At 35.5% G+C, this 19,766-nt stretch overlaps 1 protein-coding gene across 9 annotated transcripts in view; it reads right to left on the bottom strand.

The window, feature by feature from the left end:
* Positions 1-782: 782 nt before the first annotated feature.
* The window catches only part of LOC128234605 (roundabout homolog 2-like), a 137,436-nt gene continuing 118,452 nt past the window's right edge, over positions 783-19,766 (bottom strand). For 4 of the 9 annotated variants that reach the window (XM_052948925.1, XM_052948927.1, XM_052948926.1 and 1 more), the window contains 20 exons: positions 15,312-15,539; positions 15,108-15,197; positions 14,596-14,783; positions 14,096-14,246; positions 13,680-13,807; positions 13,176-13,410; positions 12,906-13,015; positions 12,406-12,571; positions 9,287-9,349; positions 8,778-8,948; positions 7,509-7,595; positions 6,839-7,041; positions 6,397-6,616; positions 5,396-6,227; positions 5,092-5,213; positions 4,692-4,871; positions 4,342-4,476; positions 3,998-4,066; positions 2,964-3,184; positions 783-2,142 (listed from right to left, as the gene is read on the bottom strand). In XM_052948925.1, the coding sequence (XP_052804885.1) occupies positions 2,134-2,142; positions 2,964-3,184; positions 3,998-4,066; positions 4,342-4,476; positions 4,692-4,871; positions 5,092-5,213; positions 5,396-6,227; positions 6,397-6,616; positions 6,839-7,041; positions 7,509-7,595; positions 8,778-8,948; positions 9,287-9,349; positions 12,406-12,571; positions 12,906-13,015; positions 13,176-13,410; positions 13,680-13,807; positions 14,096-14,246; positions 14,596-14,783; positions 15,108-15,197; positions 15,312-15,539 (3,608 nt within the window). In that variant the 3' untranslated portion in view covers positions 783-2,133. The remainder of the gene's footprint in view (positions 2,143-2,963; positions 3,185-3,997; positions 4,067-4,341; positions 4,477-4,691; positions 4,872-5,091; positions 5,214-5,395; positions 6,228-6,396; positions 6,617-6,838; positions 7,042-7,508; positions 7,596-8,777; positions 8,949-9,286; positions 9,350-12,405; positions 12,572-12,905; positions 13,016-13,175; positions 13,411-13,679; positions 13,808-14,095; positions 14,247-14,595; positions 14,784-15,107; positions 15,198-15,311; positions 15,540-19,766) is intronic. The other 5 variants (XM_052948929.1, XM_052948931.1, XM_052948930.1 and 2 more) reach the window with 5 other exon arrangements.

Raw genomic sequence — 19,766 nt, 5'->3', positions numbered from 1 at the left:
CTCTGTGCATGACAAAATCACAGTCAGGACACATCAGTCCTTAAACGGCAAACTATACCGGTACTTTAAGTCAAGCAGCAATCCATAATGATTAACCTGTGTGACAATGACCTTTGAGATAGGGACATGGGTCCTGTAAAAGACAGGTCTTCTTTATGTACTTAACACATGTGCCAAGTAATTTTAAAATCCCCCCCTACATAATAAAGTTTCAGGCCGGACAGGGGAAACCCTTTTGGGGCACAATAAGAATCAATCGTGTGTTTTTCAGTACAGATGATAACTCCAATCCGTGGGCATGCTGTGTACCTGGTGACTGGGCAAGTCTCATTTGTTTTGGAATTTCTCATTGGCACCGAAACTCAGGAAATATACTTTTATTTGTTAATAACCAAACTTGGTAACATTGTTTATATGCATATTGCATTATCTTGTTGACAAATTTACAATCTGCTCAACGGCTGTCGTCACTACTGGGTTGTGGCCCTTTAATGATCAAGTTTTTTGTCGACAATCACAGACTTGAACAATGCTGATGATGACCAATTACAGTCCTTGAAATAGTGTGTTATAGCCTACAGTCAAGTGATGAACTTTGTGGTGGGCATATAATGCTCAAGACTTGCAGTGCTCATTTTGAAAGTACATGAACTCTTAAATAACGAAGGAACCAGTGAGATGCAGACACTCGAGCCATCTCCACTTTCTAATCAGCTGGTAAACAGATCATTGAGGCCATAGATCCTCAAGGCTTACTTGAAAAAGTCAAAACAACAAACTCATAGTTTCAGTAATTTACTTTTTCATGATAAACAATTGAATAGTTATACAATATGTAACAAAACTGTGTAAATATGTCAATTTGCTTTAATATTTACACTGAAAAACACTGCATCATTGACTTAATGGATGGATGGTTTGATTAATAATAAGATTACTGCTAACTAATCCATGTAAATCCAAGGATGGGACAGAACTACGAACTATATGCTAAACGAGAAGAGTTGGTTCACAACTTTATAACTTTGGTATCTTTTTTAATTCGATAAGCAATTTAAAGTTTGGTGGTAGGGAATGACAATGTAATACATGCTATGAATAGAGCCAATGGGCTGTCCATAACATATAATATGTACACGGTAACCTTGACAACGGAACTTGGTACAAAATAGCGTATAAAATAAGAATATACACCTTGTAAGCAAAATATACATGTATTGCACAAGAGTTTTTGACTTAGTTATAAAGTCGTAACACATGACATCGTTTTAACATATTTACACTTCACTGACTCAAAGTTGCTTCAATTGCACTTATAAAACAGTGATGAATTAAACATTCATTCAGCACACAAGTATAGCTATCAACAAGCTTTTGGAAAATATTGTTGTCATTTCTTTTTCAACAAGTAAAAATATATGTACTATAATCTATTTCATAACAAATGTCATACTTTGGGATAACTGTCATGAATTGCCATCCTTGTTTGACTAAACCAAGCACACAATATTCAGAAATCACATTAGCCATTTACACAATTAAATAACAGTTTTAATGTACAAGAATAAATATAAATATTATGCATCACAATCATTTAATACATGTTCAAGTGTCAGCAGTTTCAAGTACTAATGCTTTATTATCGTCTACTGGACTTCTAAGCAATGTTTAGTTTCACAAGCAGTCCAATAATTGATATTGAAATACAAGCACCGATTAACACTTGTCAGACATCTCTAAAAGTCATCTTGAATCACTTCCATATCTACCAGTAGTTCTTCCATTACTACAAGTTGTCCTCCTGTGTTTACATATATCCATCAAGTATCTACAAGCTATTGTAGTCCTCTGGTTTCAACAGGTAGTCCTTTCAAATCTATGAGAAGTCATCCAATTTTCTGAAATAATCGCCTTGACTCACCGAAAGACTCTTTCATCTGGGTAATCAATGAGTCTGCTTAATGAAGAATGCTATTGTCCGGAACATGATATCTTGCAAAAGCCCACATTATCTGTGACCCAGCCTAATGATGAAAGCCACTGTCCGGAAACTGATACTTCGAGAAAGCCCACAGTTTCTTTGCATTTTTGTATTTGCGAAATGATTTACCATATTATACTCTATTCACTTTTTCATACCACCTGGAAAAATAGATGCAATAAAATTTAGTGATTTGTATAAAAATGTCATGTATATATATTTTTAAGAGCATTTTTTTTAAATACCTTTAAAGGTGAATGTAATTGTGTAATCATAAATTCAGACACAGCTTCATGGTTTATAAAAAACAAATTGTAATATTTATGTTTAGATTTCTTCATGTTATTATCAGTGATGGGAAGCATTTAAAGGGACTGTACTCTGTATGATGAAATGGCGAAAAAAAGAGAAAATTGTTGAAAACTGACATAAACTTGGTATTGATGTGTACAATGCATTGAAACTTACTAACTGAAATACCACATAGTTTACAATTGATTTATTTTTCGCAGGTTTTTCTTATTGTTCCATTTAAAAAGATTACTAGGTATGTCTACCTAGCAGAATTCAGTCCTTATGCGTGATTGGCTAGTCGATGTTATCATGCAATATTACCAAGTTAGGTATATAGCTTAAATGTTTCAACTGTTTAGGGTAAGCCTTCGTAGCACAGTGGATACAACACTGGACTGCAATTTTGGCAACACCGGTTCGAAGCCGGTCTCCGACTCGATTTTCTTTTTTACATTTTGGTATTTTTTTTACAATTATGATATCAAAGAGTAAAACATTTTATTAAATAATTGTCCTGAGATTCGTTACAGAAAAAAACACTTTTTGGTGACCAATTTGGTGTACAGTCCCTTTCAAGCAAGCAGTTCAAACATTGCCATTTGCAAGCAACCCATTATTGATAAATGTATCACACCAATAAAACCATAAGCTAGGCTCAAAGCAGGCAGCAGCAAGCAAGCAGACTTACATCCTCCCTGACGGGCAAAGCTCCAATGTTATGTTTGAAGGTGGAGTAGCCTCCCCTATCTGACACTGCAGAGTAGTGCCCCCTGCCTGCATCATGAAACCGGTTTAGTCCACTGAGTGGAGACATTCGATTGAGGGATGAGAATCGAGCAGGGGAGAGAGGGGTTGTGGGATTGGAATAGCTGGTTTGGTAGTCTGCTCTTGCATATGGGTTGTCGTAGACTAGAAATAGGTAGATGAGCAGCGTGAGAGTATATGGAGCATCCAGTAGGAAGCAGTGAGAATACATGTTTGATTCGTGCTTCACTGTGCTCATTTCTGAGCATGCAGTAATGTTTGACGATGAAATATTCAGTGTGTGTATAACACGTGATAAATTGAGTTATAAATCCTACGTCGGAGGGCAATATTTTGCTTCGAATTAACACGTTAAACAAAGATAAATTCACTTTTTTTCAACATTCTAAATGAAACATAGTGCAGTCTATGCCACTTACAGAGCCCCGCTTTCAGTCTTTTACCAGGGTTTGATTGAGAGTTTAGTTTCTTAAAACACTTCGACTAACCTTTTCACAAAATGTCCGTCTGATGCAGCAGTCAATATATTATTTTGGAAACAGGTTTGTCAAAGTGTTTGATGAAGCTTATCACCTTATCAAACTCTGGTAATAAAATAAAGGCTGGGCTCTTTAAGCGGCATAGACTGCCCTTTGTTTCATTTAAAATGGTGTAGTAAAAGAAGTTATCTTCGTTTTAAGTCTTCATTTTAAGCAAAATGTTGCCTTCTGACGTAGCATAATTATATGGCGAAATCTATCACGTGGTATACACACACAGTGATTCAAGCATGATGAATGATGAGCATATAAGAATTATTTTTTACAAAGCAAGTCAATGATTGAAAAGGGTGTTAATTCACAAGAACATGTTAATCAAATGCTTATATATGTTCATACACATATGTAGCCAATGTAACGCTATATTTTTCAGCTATACAAGCAGTAAATACATAAAGCAAACATATCAGATGCCTACCTCCAATATGGCTGGTAAACATTGGCCGGTCTGGATAGTCAACTGACTGAACAACTGGCTTTGACTTGCCTGAAATTCCATCATTAATTCTTTCTTAATAAGACCTTTAAATTTAGGAAAACATTTCATTAATAAATTGTCAAAATCTTTTCACAGTAAAAGATCTAAAAGTTTCTATGTATGCTGTGAAAACCCCCACAATTAAAAAAATCAAATGAAACAAACACAAAAAAATAAGTGCTTGCATTGTACAGATGCTGTCAAATTTAAAACAAACCTCAAATAACAAAAGAAGCTTTCTCACACATATCATGCTCAAGCAGCTACATTATTGTCAAACATACCTTGCTCAAGCAGCTGTTGTTTCCTCTGTGATTTAGGATACGGTTTGCGAATGACATCTATTGACCCGTAGTTACTGTCTGTGGAGTATCCCGGGCTGATAGGCCTCGCCGGACGCCGCTGACGCCGCTCCTTCTCTGGAAAAATATATACTCATGTTCTCAACACAAGTTAGCATACATCTGTCTTTTAGCAATACATCCAAGTCATCCAGTATTCAGCAGTTTTTGGGGAATTATATGTACATGAAGCAAATATCAAAAGAAAATTTTGCTGACTGTGAAGTCAAATTAATTTAAGAGATCAGTTTTAAACTCGTTTTAAGTTCTCGAAAGCAAATTGTATCCCTTACTGGATTTCTGGTTAGGATCACAGACAGTTGTTCCAACAACGGTGAGACCGGACATCTCAGCTGCACGTGCAACAGCGCTCACAAAATCCTCCTCAGTGCAGAATGTTGCATCGCCCGAGCTCCCCGTGCTTGAGTGTACACTGCTACAGTCAGTGTTCTGGTCCGTAGCACCAGTAAAACCTGGTAAACAAATTTATCAATGAAATCATGTGTTAGGTTTGTGAAATTGGATACTAATTAAATGTTCAATACTTAAAAAGGTTTTGCTTGATTTTGTGTAAAAGTTTATGACATTTATAGCAACACACATCTGCATAGACTAAGGGCTATTCCAGCATATAATCCACGGGGGAAGGCAATTTTTTAAATATATGGGTGGGTATAAAAAATCAGAACATACCGTTATTTTGCTCTTGAGAGGGCTCAAGGTCAGACTCAGTGGCGTAGTCTGCACTCTCAGATGCAGGAGACTCACAGCCCCGCTGGAAGGAGGCGTGAACACTGGAAGACATTTCTGGAGCCCTACGAAGTAAAAAGAGAGTTGATTCATTATTTACCACAACTATCCTTGTTCAGTCATATAATCATATAAATTATAACATTTCATTTCTTCTGTTAAAATAGGGATTGATTTAAGTATTTTCTCTTATACAGCTTCTAGAAGCAGTTTCAAATCTGACAAACATTAATGAGCCCATCCCCACCTGTTGTACTCCACAGGCGCCAGACTGGGCAGGGAAGACTGGCATGCCCGGTCCATACAATTCCCATCTTCTTCAAGACCCATTCCCGAGTCATGCTCGCAAGTGTGACATGGGGGTGCTGGGTCTGGGCCCCATTCCTCCCGGATAAACCTCGGCTCATTTTCCTCCTTGGGAGTTATCCGGTACGCTTGAAAACACGGCATAATACTGGGAGCTTCATTGTCACTATGGGAGCTATGCGAAGCTCTTTTTATAACGGATTTATTACTACTATTGTTACTATTACAGTTTTCCCCACAACCCTGCACAGGAATAGCACAGTTTGATGGAGGGCCCCGCTGGGGTTGGGAGTACTGATAGTGCACGTTCCCACATGGGGTTGCACGTGGTGAACACGTGTGCATGTTATTGGGTATATTGTTTCTATTATTCACTGGCTGCATAAGCTGAGTCCTTGGAGAGTTGGTTCTCCGTATAAAAGCCTCCTGGCAGTAAGTCACTGGATCATAATACTTTTCCGAGTGGCAACGCGGACACTCAGTATCCGAGTACACTGGCATATTCCAGTTTGACAAGGGAGTCTGCGTGTGGGGATTGGGACAGGAGCACGCAGACAGCTGGGAGAATGACACAGGTGACATAGGGCTGTGTGTGTCGCTTCGATTTTCTCCCTTAATCTCATGGTACGAGGGCAGCTCGCTACATTCACTTGGTGGAGGGTGTTCAGGTGGGGGAGGCAGCATATCAGACCAGTTCATTGCTTGTTTTGGGGTGTTCACCTCCTTGTGTGTGTTCATCTTTTTTCTTTGCTTAATCAAGAGGTTGTTTTCTTCTAAAAAGAAAAGAAAAAATAATAGAACATTTCTTTTTAATAAACAAATTAATCCATATGCTTAACTTCATAGAATGAAAGATCCTGCATTGAATTAATATTCTACAAGAACAGAACATTTGAATTTATAAATTATATGATTTTATTCAAACAAATCCTTTTTACTAACCATTAGAGTGACTCCCGCTGTCACTGGTGGGACTGAGGTGGTCACTGTGATTGTGGTCAGTCGTGGAGTGGCCAGAGAGACCGCTGTGTCCTGAATGACCACTGTGGTCATGACCAGAGTCGGAGGAGAGTGGGTCCTTTTGACAGCTGTCTGCTGACCCCTCGCTATGAGGGAGGTACCCCTGGTTGATTGGACGGAACATGTGGTCACGCTGGCCCTGCTGCCAAACAATTCAAAGAGAAGACTTTAATCAACCTATTATCTTGTCAACACTTTTGTATCACATTTATGGATTTTTTTTGTACAAGATCAATTTTTACCAATATGACAATGTAAATATATACTGTAGTATTACTGATAACTCTACTGTCTGCTAACTAATGGAGACTTGGTAGTAAATTTCATTTTTTTTATGTACATCTGTTTTTACAGATAAACCTACCCTTTGTTTCATCAAATGCTGCTGTTGTATAAGCGCTGTTGTTGCATAGGGTGCGACAGGGTCAGCCTGGTAGAATGTTTTCATTTCTGGGAAGCTGGCTCCCCCGCCCGCCATTTTGTACATTGACCCTTCCTCTAGTTCCACATCCTTCTTCCCCTGCTGCCCTGGCAACAGCATACGTAACTCTGGGGGAAGTTCTACATCTGTTATGGTATGATAGAGCATAAGTAAAACAATAGAACTGCTGATTGCACTATTAAGAACATACTGCAACTCTAGGGTATTTGTATGCCTGAATGCAGCATGAGTAAAAATATTTCAATACTTGATTATTGTCTACAGACAAAATTTGAATTGAGCACTGAATTATCATATTCAATAGTCTACTTCAAAATTGAAAAAAGGATGAAATCATTGCATAACAGCTCAGCAGAATGCATTCTTGCACAACAAGCTGCATAACAGCTCTTCAGACACATACTGATCGTATAAATAATTGAAATAAATCCCTAACCCTGCCCATTTATGATTCTCATCAAAATTATCTGCTACAATCAGACAGACCTATTCCATACAAGTAAAAATAAACAACACAATCGGATTTGTGTCCAGACAATAATAACGACTTAAGTATGATTAACAAGCAGCGTTACAGTGCTATCTGTCTCACCGTTAACTCTGTTTACAGGCTGATCTTTGACGCCGTACTGCGGAGGGTAAAAGTTTCTCGTGCAATCGTCCCCCTTGTGCATCGGAACTGAAATCCCAAAGACATACCAAGATACAATCACGTAATGCATTCACTCAATTTTCTAATGGACTCAGCTAGGTTTTATCTTATGTCAGTGGTAGTTTGTTTTACACGAACATTAATGTCACACTTGACAAGACCTAAGTAATTAAAATAAATTGTAACAAATTGTACGTAGTTAAATTTTCTTCTTATCCCATATTCGTCTCTAATACATTGAAAATATACGACAGATTGGCAATAAACCTAAGGAAAATTAAATTCACTAATATAAAGTAGAATAAAACAAATCATGGTTAAATGAAAGATACATAAAATTTGTTAAATGTAATTGCCTTTCATTTTTAAAAAATGAAAGTCAGCATTTTTATTGTAAAATAACATGCACACATTTATTTGCAAACATGAGAAATTGCATGAAGAAGGTTTCAATGAAGAATAAATATAGGCTTATCTTCAGGACAAATAATAGTTTTCTTCTAAATGTGATAACCAGGGGATGTAACCAGGGGATGGATTCAATAACCAACTGAGATTTAACTTAATTTTAAGAATAGAATCCGAGAGTTTTGATTGGACTGTAGAATTACTTGACCAATCAACTTAATGGAATCACTGAGACTAAGCATAAGGAGAATAATTATATTGAATACAGGCGCAGGGTTTTTATTCTACCGGTACTTTAGATTTTACTTTTTAAAAAAATAAATAAAATCCAAGTGTTTTGATTGGACTATATAAATAACTGGCCAATGGACAGAGTGGAATCAATGAGGCGTGGCAAAGGACAAGGATAAGAATGATATTGAATACATCCCTTAACTGCAACAAAACCCGCACTAGCCTGAAGTAAGATTAACATGAGGATGACAAGGCTTGTTTTGTCCCTGTCTTATCAGGGGGCACAACTCATAAGTTATCTTACCAAAGTTATGGGACCTACTACACATGTATTTGTTTTGTTGCTGTAAACATTTTAACCAAGTTTCCTGTTAATTTCTTTTTTATTCTGAGCAACATTTAACATTAAAGTTGCTAAATGACATTGAAAATGGTGCTGCCAAAACAAACCGAAAACAGCAACAAAGTCATGACAACATCTTCACATTGTTTGTAAAAAAAATCCAGTTTAAAGAAGCATACAACAACACAACTAAGTATTTCCATGACAACATATAAAGTGCGAACCTTTCTCACCTCCGGTGTAGAAGCGTTGGTCCTTCATCTTCTTACGATGTTTACGTCGACGGAACAGGCAGATAGTGAACGCCAGGAGGATGAGAAAGAGTAACAGACCGCACACACCGATCACGAGCGGGAAAAACCACTGTTTCTTCAGAATGTCATCTTCACCTGTTTCTGAAACCAAGGAAAAGAAATTATCAGTATAAATAGTTCATAATAATTGTAAATGTCCAATCTTGTATTTTATAAAATTATATACAAATTAATATATCAATTTTTTAATAACTGAAGTTCTATCTAATATTGTATGATATTTTTGTAAGTTTTTTAGCCTTGTACTAGACCTTGCCATCAATTTTTTTCAACAAGCCATACTTTACAAAGGCAAGCATGGAACACAGTTGACCAGTGCAGGGCTTTAGAGCTTGTGTTAGTTTTGACCACTGTAATATCATTAATTTACATGGTGTTAAAAGCTTACAAGTTTGATCACAATTATAACTGAATAATACCTTCTTCCGTGACAGTTTTCACAGTGGATCCCAGCCCATCTGACTTAAATACAGAACTTCCATCTGCAAAATACAAGTAAAACCATGTCATAAAATACTGGTACATTAAAGCAGGTTAAATATTTTTTAATAAACATGATTTTAAATTTCACGGTCTCTACCATTTTGAAAACGTTTTGACAGTTTTTGCAGTATTTGTTCAAATGTTTTATAATTGAAAAACAACAACACGAGCGATATTCAGATCAGCGTGAGGCCAATGAAATTGTGCCGTGTCATCAAGTTTTAATTACGAAATTATACCGCATGCTTTCAAGCTCACGATTTGTATTCCCCCTGAGAGATGGGCAGAAACATAACCAAACATCATTTTCCGGGCACAAATCACGTAATATTTCTCCCCTCCAAAACAAGAACATAAAGATCATATCATACATTGTTCCCTCAATCGACAAGCATGTCCCCAAATCACTCAAATGACATTTTTCCATTACAGTTATTTTAGTTTCATTTTCACATGAGTGTTCCCCGATTTTCCAAAGTTGGAAATGTAATAAGCTATAGTTACATCATTATACAACATTTCCGGATAGTGTCAACGGCCCTGAAAACAAATATGTATCTGGTTCATCTATCACTGTCTGTATACTGCAGAGAGCTATTTGCTTTTAAAGTAAATTTTGCTATGATAATGAATATGCTTTCAATACGACTATTGTTTTTATGTGTTTTTTTCAGATCCAATCTGTCAAACGTTCTAGATAAAATATTTGGTTAGACATATTACAAATTGATTTGCAGACAGTTAGCAGTAACATTTTGTAGATGATAAAACTTGCCACATAAAACTTGCCTTGGGCTCCAGTCATTAATCTATTCATGAAGTAAAAGCCCGGCCATTGAGCTAAACAAAACCTATCGCACCAAGATAAATGCGATCTGTTAATGGTTGAATGAGACAAAATGATTTAACTCAATTTATGTAATCAGATGATTTCCTATTTATGCAAAACGCAAACAACTAATGCAAATGTGTTATTCCGATTTCACATCATCATTAAATATTAAAGTCAGCGGTGGGTAGTTTATGGCTGTTCAATGGACAGCTTCAATTACAGGTGCATAAATAATTTTTACTGGCAAGATAAGCTTGTTCAGAATGTGAAATTAATTCTGTTTACCACCAGTCAACAACCATATTCATTACATGCAGCAAAAACACGATGCTTTTTATAGAACGCTGATAGAAAGAGCACTAAATTTTGTTCCTCTGCAACTGCTCTGTTTGGCCTAGTTTTTTTAAAACAAATTGGTAAAGTCACAAGACACTAGGGTTACTGTCTTTCTCATTTTCATTCCAAATACTTTGCTTTTTAAGCTTTAAGTAAACAAGTGTATAAATCTAAGCCTTTTCTCTGAGATCCAATAGCTCTAAGCTTAAAAACCTTCTCAGTTTCTCGTTTAAGATCACATGATAATCTTACAAGTGTCCCCCAATTCAATGAAGCCGTCGAAATCCCACTATTTGTTGCAGTTAGGTTGCCGTTACAACATGCGAGGAAAATCAATGAATCTTATTTTTCTGAAATATGCACAGCGTTTAATCATTTAAATTTCTCAGGAAGTCCTTTCCCTTCAATTTTCAATCGTTAAGAATTAATTAAACGAGAAATTAACTTCACAATATCTTTTTGCCTAGCAGGGGAAGACTATGTGTATTAAAATATCAGTATTTCAATTAGCACTCAATTTTGTCATAACATCAAATCAGGAGAGTCAGCTTTTTCCCACCTCTTTGATAAATTAATTTCAAAAATGAGGTCAACAGGAAATCGCATCTGCATTAGTTTTCAATTCATTTACCTTCCTCAGAAATAAAATGACAAGAAATCCTACCAAGTGCGCAGGAAATGTAATAATAATAATGATCTTTTCACCGAGATATCTTGGGATAATTACATAACAATTCATTTCAATTTTGGAAATAGAATCAACCAATCAAATAGTTAACTTGAATTTGCTTCTTGCTCGAGCCATATTTTCAAAGCCCTTATTTTGCGAAACAATTTAATCAATGACATTTCCATGAAAAACACTTCAGAAATTTAGAGTAAAGTACTTCCATACTGACTTAAAAATGTCTACTCAGGCTCTTAATGCTTTTTGCTTGTTTAATGCTCAATATGCAAATGAATTAGCTGACTCGGCAATAATCTGTCATGGCGAGGATGGCAGGCTAATGTATTCCAGATCTGTCTTATTCAATGTACACAATCAGCATTTGATTCTCACAAAATGGAATTGAAATTGGCCATGAGTTTCAATGAGGATTCAGAATTATCAACAAATTGTTCCATTTATGCAACTATTAGAAATCAAAGACCACAATCATTTTAAGTGCACAAAACATGCAGTAATACTCAAATTAGTTTGTAAATTGCTAATTTTATTTTAATTCATATTAAACTTTTAAATGAGTTGAATTTTGAGTCATGAGGAGTATACCTCTCATGGAAATAAATATTAAAAACAAGAATAACATATGAAGAAAATTTCTTCATCATTAATTACTCATTCAGAAACCTTTATTACAAGTTCCGAGGATTAGATACAGATTAACTAAGATTGAATATAAATGACACAGGATTAAGTAAGCAGAATTTTCCAGAGATAAATGATAATCCTTATGTGAATAAGATACTGTCAATTACATGCTAATAACGACGATATCAAGACAACATTAAACTCAAATTAACATAAATCCAAAGCTTTCAATTTCATGAAACATTGAATCATGGGATAGAATTGTACTCAATGTCATAAAATCATTGGCTTTAACATTTCTTTTATGTTACAGAATAATGTCATTTATAATCATTCATCAAATTTTGCATGAACAAGACAAAAGCTTACTTGGAGTCTAATAATTTATTAAGCTGAAATGAATTTAACATGTCAACTTCTTTTCTTTATGCCTAAGTTCATTGGGATGCACAATATCATGTATGGTAAAGTATGTCAATACTTTAAACCCCTCTTCTTAAAAAAAAAGACAGACTAGAACATGAATAATTTTTCATTAATTGTAACCTCGTTGAGAATATAAGTGGTAAACCAACCATAAGTATAGGCTTCACTCCACGCTCCCAGACCAATGTAGTTCTCCGCCGCAACTTTCACCACATACTCCTTATTCAGCTTCAGATTGTCAATGACCACATGGTATGTGCGGCCGTTTGTTATCACAGAACAGTTCTCCTTGCCGTCCTTACTTCGGCACAGTACCTGAAGGATGGTAATCAATAGTTTAATGAAATGTTCCAATTTGATGTTGTCAATATTATTTCATGCATAAAACTTTTAGCATCCAACAAGCATGGCTGTAAACCAAAACCTACAGTAAAGTATGTGAATCATAACTATTTTGGAATAAATTTTGTAGTGGTCATATTTAACAAGACATACAATTGTACAATAACTAACATCAATTTAAATAATTCCATAATTAACAAAGCAATGAAAAACAGATCTTTATGATTCCACAAAGTGGCTGATGGACACACTTGCACATTTGTTTGCATTTAGTCCATAAATTAAGACTTCATCAACTTATATGCACCTGGTATGAGTTGACAGGAATGCCGTGGGATTCAGGAGGGGCCCAGGATACCGACAGACTGCTAGCAGACACCTTCTTCACCTGAACATTGTCTGGGGCTGCAAGCACGTCTGAAATATGTCATGCATTTGAGCTTTAATAGTCATCTTACAAGATACCTGAAGGCATTATACCAGTATCTGAAGTAGCCCTTTCTGTAAAAAAATCATGATTAAAAAATCTAAAAAGTTCTTAATTTTTCTTAAATGAAAATCAAAGCTGCTTGCTTACATTGTCTCGCTGTCTGTACTTTCATCGGGTCGCTATACCATGAGAGGACATTCCTGTAGAACGCACGCACTTTCAACTCGTACCAGCTATAGGGCGTTAACCCCGTAACCGTGTACCATGTGACAGTTGGTGGAACTCGTAACTTCTGGCTTTTCCCGTACTGTAGCGTGCGAATGTTGCGGATATGTTGGTATTCAATTTCATAGCCCTCAATGAGATCATCTCCTTTACTTATCTGAAAAATATAACGAGGATGAACAATTATTATGAATTTTAAAACAACTTTTACAGTGTAAAAACATATAAAAATCAATGGTGAACACAATTGAGCTTATTACAATTTCACCAAAAGTAATAACAATTAATGTTGAGGTTTATTTATTAAATTTTTTCTTGTTAGTTTTATAGCTTTCAATTAAATATTTCTAACAAACTTATATAAAATGTAAATAATTTGCAATATTACACATCCAATTCTTCTCGGTAAACTTTGCTACGACCTACCGTCCATATAATCTTGATAGAGGTTGCATTGATGGCGGTAGTGTTTACGAGCTGGACGATGTTCCCGTTTAACACAGATTTGATCTCCTCCTCTGTTAACTGTGGTCTCCTATTAACATGTTGATATGCTGAAATACAGAAAATATAATTGTATATAATAAAGCATAATTTTTTTTTTATTTTTTTATTTTTTTTAATCTATAATTTTTTTGATTATATAAGCATCAGTTTGTTCTGTTATTTTGAAAGATCATATAAATGATTTTTGAAATATATTACCAAAAAATACAATTTTATACAGAATGTTTAACCCTTTCATGAGTTGTTCTATCATAAAAGTATTATTATCCAGTAACCAACAATCGAACAGCACCAGGACATAGAATAATATATACTTTTTATGTCAAGACTATTACCTGAAGTTCTGACGGATTCCGACACGGGGCTTGGGTAGCCAACACCCTGCTCATTCACGGCCCTCACCAAGAAGGTGTATGTGACGTTCGACTGTAGTCTCTCCACCGTGTAGCTCTCCGTCACCACGTCTCGACTCGCTATCATCCAACCCTGTGAAAAGAACATGATATTATAAATATATTAGATATGAAGTGAGATATGAAGGAAGCAGTTTATTTGAAAATTCTGATGTCTTTCAGCCATCTTCAGGTAAGCAATGAAAATGCTTTTGAAGACATGTAAATAAATTCAAAATAATGAAAATTCTATAACTATCTTACAATCTAACTGGTGGTCTTGGGAAATACGACAGTTTAATGCTGTATTAGAATGAGATGTAGGTCATAACAGGGTGAATTTGCACTACAGACATAAAACATGATTTTATTCACTTTAATTCAAATACATACGAGGTAGGAACAACGAGGAACAACCTCGATAAAATATTTCAATTACTCACATCAGTGACTCCATATCCGTAGTACTCCACGTAAAACTTGGTGATGGGGAATTGTGTCTTCTGGTCGCCGGGTGTCCATGAGAGATGGACAGTCGTGTCCGTAACATCGCTGACCAGGGGTTTAGTTGGAGCCTCCGGAAGGAAGGCTATTGTGGGGGATTGCATGGGGAAATGGGCTGACTGATCACCTAAACAGGAAGAATGTTGAAATATAATATTTTACAACAAAATATTGTAAGAAATAAGTGTCATTACAACTCGGGAATACTGACTTGATAAAGCGATCGTATGTTTTGATCGTTGATATGAGAGTCCAACGCAAATAGAAATATCACAGCAACCAAGTCAAAACTTTGTAGTAATCTTAATAGAAAACAAACTGTCTATACAGATCAAAAACGAAGGTTATCAAACAGAATGTCTTCAAAAACATATCTATTTAATTGAAACCTAGATGAGAGGTATAATGTTTTGATGATTCTGTGACTGAACTCACTGCCAAGGGAACTTACTTGTGACCATGAGGAAGGCTTCCCAGATTGTCTCCCCTGATGCGGTGACAGCTTTGCAGGTGAACTTCCCGGAGTCCTGGATCTTTAAGTCTGTTAATATCAAATAACTTTTGTATTGAATGATGGTTAAAACATTTGAGCTATGAATACATCTCGAAACAAAGCGTCAACAAATATGTAATCATGAATACTACCGAATCTCACCTGAGATCTCCAATATGCCAGAGCTGCGGGTCTTGATCCGTGGGTCGACCATGGACTGACCTATTGGGCGACTGTCTTTGTACCAGCGTATGAAAGGTGTGGGTGGCCCCTCCGACAGACACTGCATCACCGCCACCCCGCCCACAGGAAGGGTCTGGTTTTGCGGCCCCAGGGTGATGACTGGGGGTGGGCTCACGTTGATGGGTGGGAGACTGTGTGTACCATCTTCTGAAACAGTGACGGAGCAGTATAATAGTCTACATTTGAAGGCATATAATTGATTATTAGTAAATTAACTATTGTGGCCCAGCTTCAACATGCCACTCTTAAACAAAGGAAGCCCTCAGAGTGATCCCTTAGGGCTCCGAAAACCACACATGAGCCCTGAACCTTTTCTGTAAGGAGTGGAATGGAAGTTTTTACCAAAGAGTAAATTGGCACCTGAATCCATCATACGGATACTAAATTATTGAAACAATCCTGGAAGAGGGTCTCAAGTTGCTAAAAGCAGCTGGGATATGGAAAACTATTTTGGCTAAGAACTGTTTCAACATGGTTCCAGGGGTTGTCTGTAGTTTACAAGGGATTGGGAACTCTTGGCAGACAGTAGATGGTCAATCAGTGCGCTTGCAGCCAGTGGGAGAATAAAGTGCGGGTTTTTATTAAAAAAAACAGTCCATCTGTCTTATTGCAACTCGTGTAAATTGTATTGAAAGTGAGGATTGGCTACCAATCATGTTTAACAACTTGAATATTTTTTAACTTGAAACCAACCTGCCTAATGATTTTGTTATTGCATAAAAAATAAGCATATACAACTCGTTTAATATGTTTAATTATCGTTTCCTCACTAATAAAAACATGTTTGCCATCAAACCAATTTTCCCATATGTCTAAAATGTGTTATTTTCAATATTCCCGGACAATAAAATGTATAAGCCCTAATCAAATGAAAGAGTTAATGGTTGATTTTCTAACAATCCCCAAAAGAATCCTAAATAACATTTCAGAATCATTTGACAATTTTATTGGTTAAGAAACTGCCAAAAGTGGGGCTAAAACAATTGAAACACCTAGGGGTGCCAATAACCAATCACACCTGGCGAAATCAGGGGTATCATAATGCCATGACTATGCCAAAATTTCTCACACTGAGAAAAGATTGATTGATTACCTGGCAGAATAAAACATTCCGTGAACTGTTTTTTTTCTTTTGGTGTAAAGCACAAAACTTTCAAAATATCGAATGTTGTATTAATTTGCACAGGCACGGCTGTTAATGAGTACATCTGCAAAACACATTTGCAGTTCTTTATACAACATTGGCAAATTAGTTTTTAGGGAAAGATAATAGTGAAAAATGTAAATCTTGCTTTCCATGATTAAAAACGGCTTATGTTGGCATGGATATGAATTATCGCGGAAACTGAGGGAATTATTACTTAACAGAAAGTTGTCCTACCTAAATCTTGGTATAACTTAAATATACTTGGAACAAAGTGTTCTATCCAATTATTACACTATAAGTGTGAGGCTTTATTGTCAAATTACTATTTGCAATCACCATTTTATTTATTGCTACATGGTACCCTGTATCACTTATAAAAGTAATATGTTTTTCTGGAATATCACAAATTACATGACTGTAATATCTTGAAAGTAATTATGAAAGTCTAGACATGCAGTGAAAGTACAGAATCAGAGTCAATGAACAATTATCAATGATTCATTGCTACGATCTATTATTTTTGAAACACAGAAAGATTTAATGCATATAAAAAACTAATTTCTGCCAGTAGCCGGCTTCCCATGCAGCAGAACCTATTCCCATCTGTTTTAAAAAAAAGTCTAAAAGTATTTAAGTGGTAAAATTAATCATGAAGTTATGTTCCAGCCTAACGAGCTTCAATTGGTTCTCACATGGGTTATTTGCATTCGTTAAATAAGATCAATTAAAGGCTGTAAATCTCCAATGCAAAAGAACCTCTCTTGCCGTTATTTGCTCCGATGCCTTTGAATTGAGCACTTTAAAATTTTACAGTAACTTTCCTCTCCCCATTCTGTTGCAAATTATTGCAAATACAGCTTCAATGCAGGGAAACTGACTTTATGAAACTGATGGCATATGCCTATCCATTGAAACGAGAAAGGGAATATTTTGATTCACCATATGCCAAATGATCCGGGCCACTAAGTTCATGGTCTAAGGTCATTCAGTTTGACCAACAGCTTATTCCTTATCAAAATATATAATTTAATAGCTAATATATTCCTTATTAAAATATGTAATTCAATAGCTAATTCCTGAGCAAAATATATAATTTAATGGCTTATTCCTTAGCAAATATACAATTTAAAACCTAATTTCTACAGCTATTATCATTCATACATTTATAACATTAATTTCTGACATACAGCTTTTATTCAAACATATTCATTAAATAATGAACAAGTACTGTCTCAATGAAATTTTGATTCTTGGGCAAAGCCCGAAAGGCTTTAAAGATATCACAAGAGACGTTTGCTCCTTCTTTGCAGCTCAAGTAGGAACTACATTAACGGGGGATCAATTTCATTAGGTGCACATTATGCCTGATTTCACTGTTAAATATTCAGCCACAATAAATCAAAGAAATCATTGAATTGGGAAGTGAGCTGATTAAAAACAGCTACATCATTATGAAACCATCAAGTTTTAATCCATTTATGTTGTATTTAGATGCTTTAAATTGAGCGGGTGGTTGGGCCTTCATTGTTGAATAAATGGGTTTGATATTCAGATATTCTATGCATAATCTCAAGAAATCCATCCATGTATTCATGAAATTCACAAATGCAAAATTGGCAAAAAGCATGCATGGATTCTTCAACTATATTTTATGTAAAGGATGAAATTTCATATTTGCTATTTTTATAAAAAGTGTAATTTTTTACTTTTCCAATAGAAAAAAGACATCGGGAAAACATATAGCCAAGATTTCAGTAACTGCCAACAGATGTTTACATAATTGAAAGTTTTTCTGTTAATCAAGGGATATAACTCTAGAAACATCTGAGCCAGAGTGATGAGACATGCTAGCCGTTGCCATGGTGAGCATGCTTACCAATGATAGAGCTAGTATTTTAATGGTACTTTAGTTATAGCTAAGGTTAAATATTTGTTCACACTACTGCCGCCTATACCAAGGCCAATAATTGACCAACATCTCGAATCTCAAAAACTCAAGACTCGAAACTGTTAATCTTGACTTAATTTGTTTTAAGATACTTATAAGCCAGGTTTTAACGATGAAAATTGCTGTGTATGTTACATACAACTAGTTTTACTGTTCCAATTTACCCACCATTGAGAACAACAAGAGAAAGAAAAAAGAAAAAAATGCTTTTAAATAATCTATTTATTTTAGCAGAAATGTACCTTTAAATAAATGTAAATATAAGTATTTATGGTTATGGTATGCAATGGTGCAGTTCAAAATGCTGGTCATTTTATGTTAAATTTTTAAGGTCAAAAGGAATGACCTTGATCTGTTTTTGCCGAATTTAAATATTCACATTCCTGGGTCTGAGTCTACCATAGCCTGAGTCTACTAGTTATGAGCCCATGCCTATGCCAAATGCTTTCTTTTCTTCCTTTAAAATAGAGACAAGCTGAACATGCTAATTTGGTAAAGAGTTCTGAGGAGAAATAAAACAAGAGGGATGATGATTTATATCAATATCCAACCAGGTAGAATCAGTTTCTCACACGAAAAGTTGCGGAAAACATTGTTAGAAGCAGGATTAGAAAGTGGTCATAAGTGTTCACCGGCAATCAAGACATTCTTCGAACTTTACTGTCTATGCTAATTAAGTGTTAACACATTTATTCCCCTTGAACGGTCTTCTTTTACTGCAAGAATAATAAACTATCAGTTTTAAGAAAAAAAGAACTACAAACGAAATAATAAGCCCGTTAACTCAAGTGCTCTATCATAAATAATCGGACAGCGTTATTTAAGACACATCTAACATATCGGAAGTGAAATTTTAATCAAATTGAACTAAGTTCAAAATTATTATAGATCAATTATTCCAAGTCAATAAAAATAAGCCACATCATTTTATGCGAAATCCGTCATCATAAAAACAGAAGCAGTTGCCACAGATAATTGAACTGCCTCACAAAGCCATCTTCCTATCTCACTCAAGCCTGTGTTTATCTTCCTATCCCACTCAAGTCTGTGTTTATCTTCCTATCCCACTCAAGCCTGTGTTTATCTTTTATATTTCACTTAAGATTTTTTTGCCTATTATTATTTATTTCTATCATAATCTCAAAACCATTATTTGAAATGTCACTCCAGGCCATTGATTTATTACAAAACACTTTAAAATAATACCAAAATAAACGTGAAAAAAGAAGAAAGTTTCATCTATTTATAAGGTGTTTAAAATATTTCAATTTCCCCGAAA

Source organism: Mya arenaria, chromosome 5 (genome assembly GCF_026914265.1).
Source record: "Mya arenaria isolate MELC-2E11 chromosome 5, ASM2691426v1".
In the NCBI taxonomy this organism is placed as follows: Eukaryota; Metazoa; Mollusca; class Bivalvia; order Myida; family Myidae; genus Mya; species Mya arenaria.
Note: the sequence above shows the minus strand (reverse complement) of the source record. Positions and strands in the feature narration are given on the sequence as shown.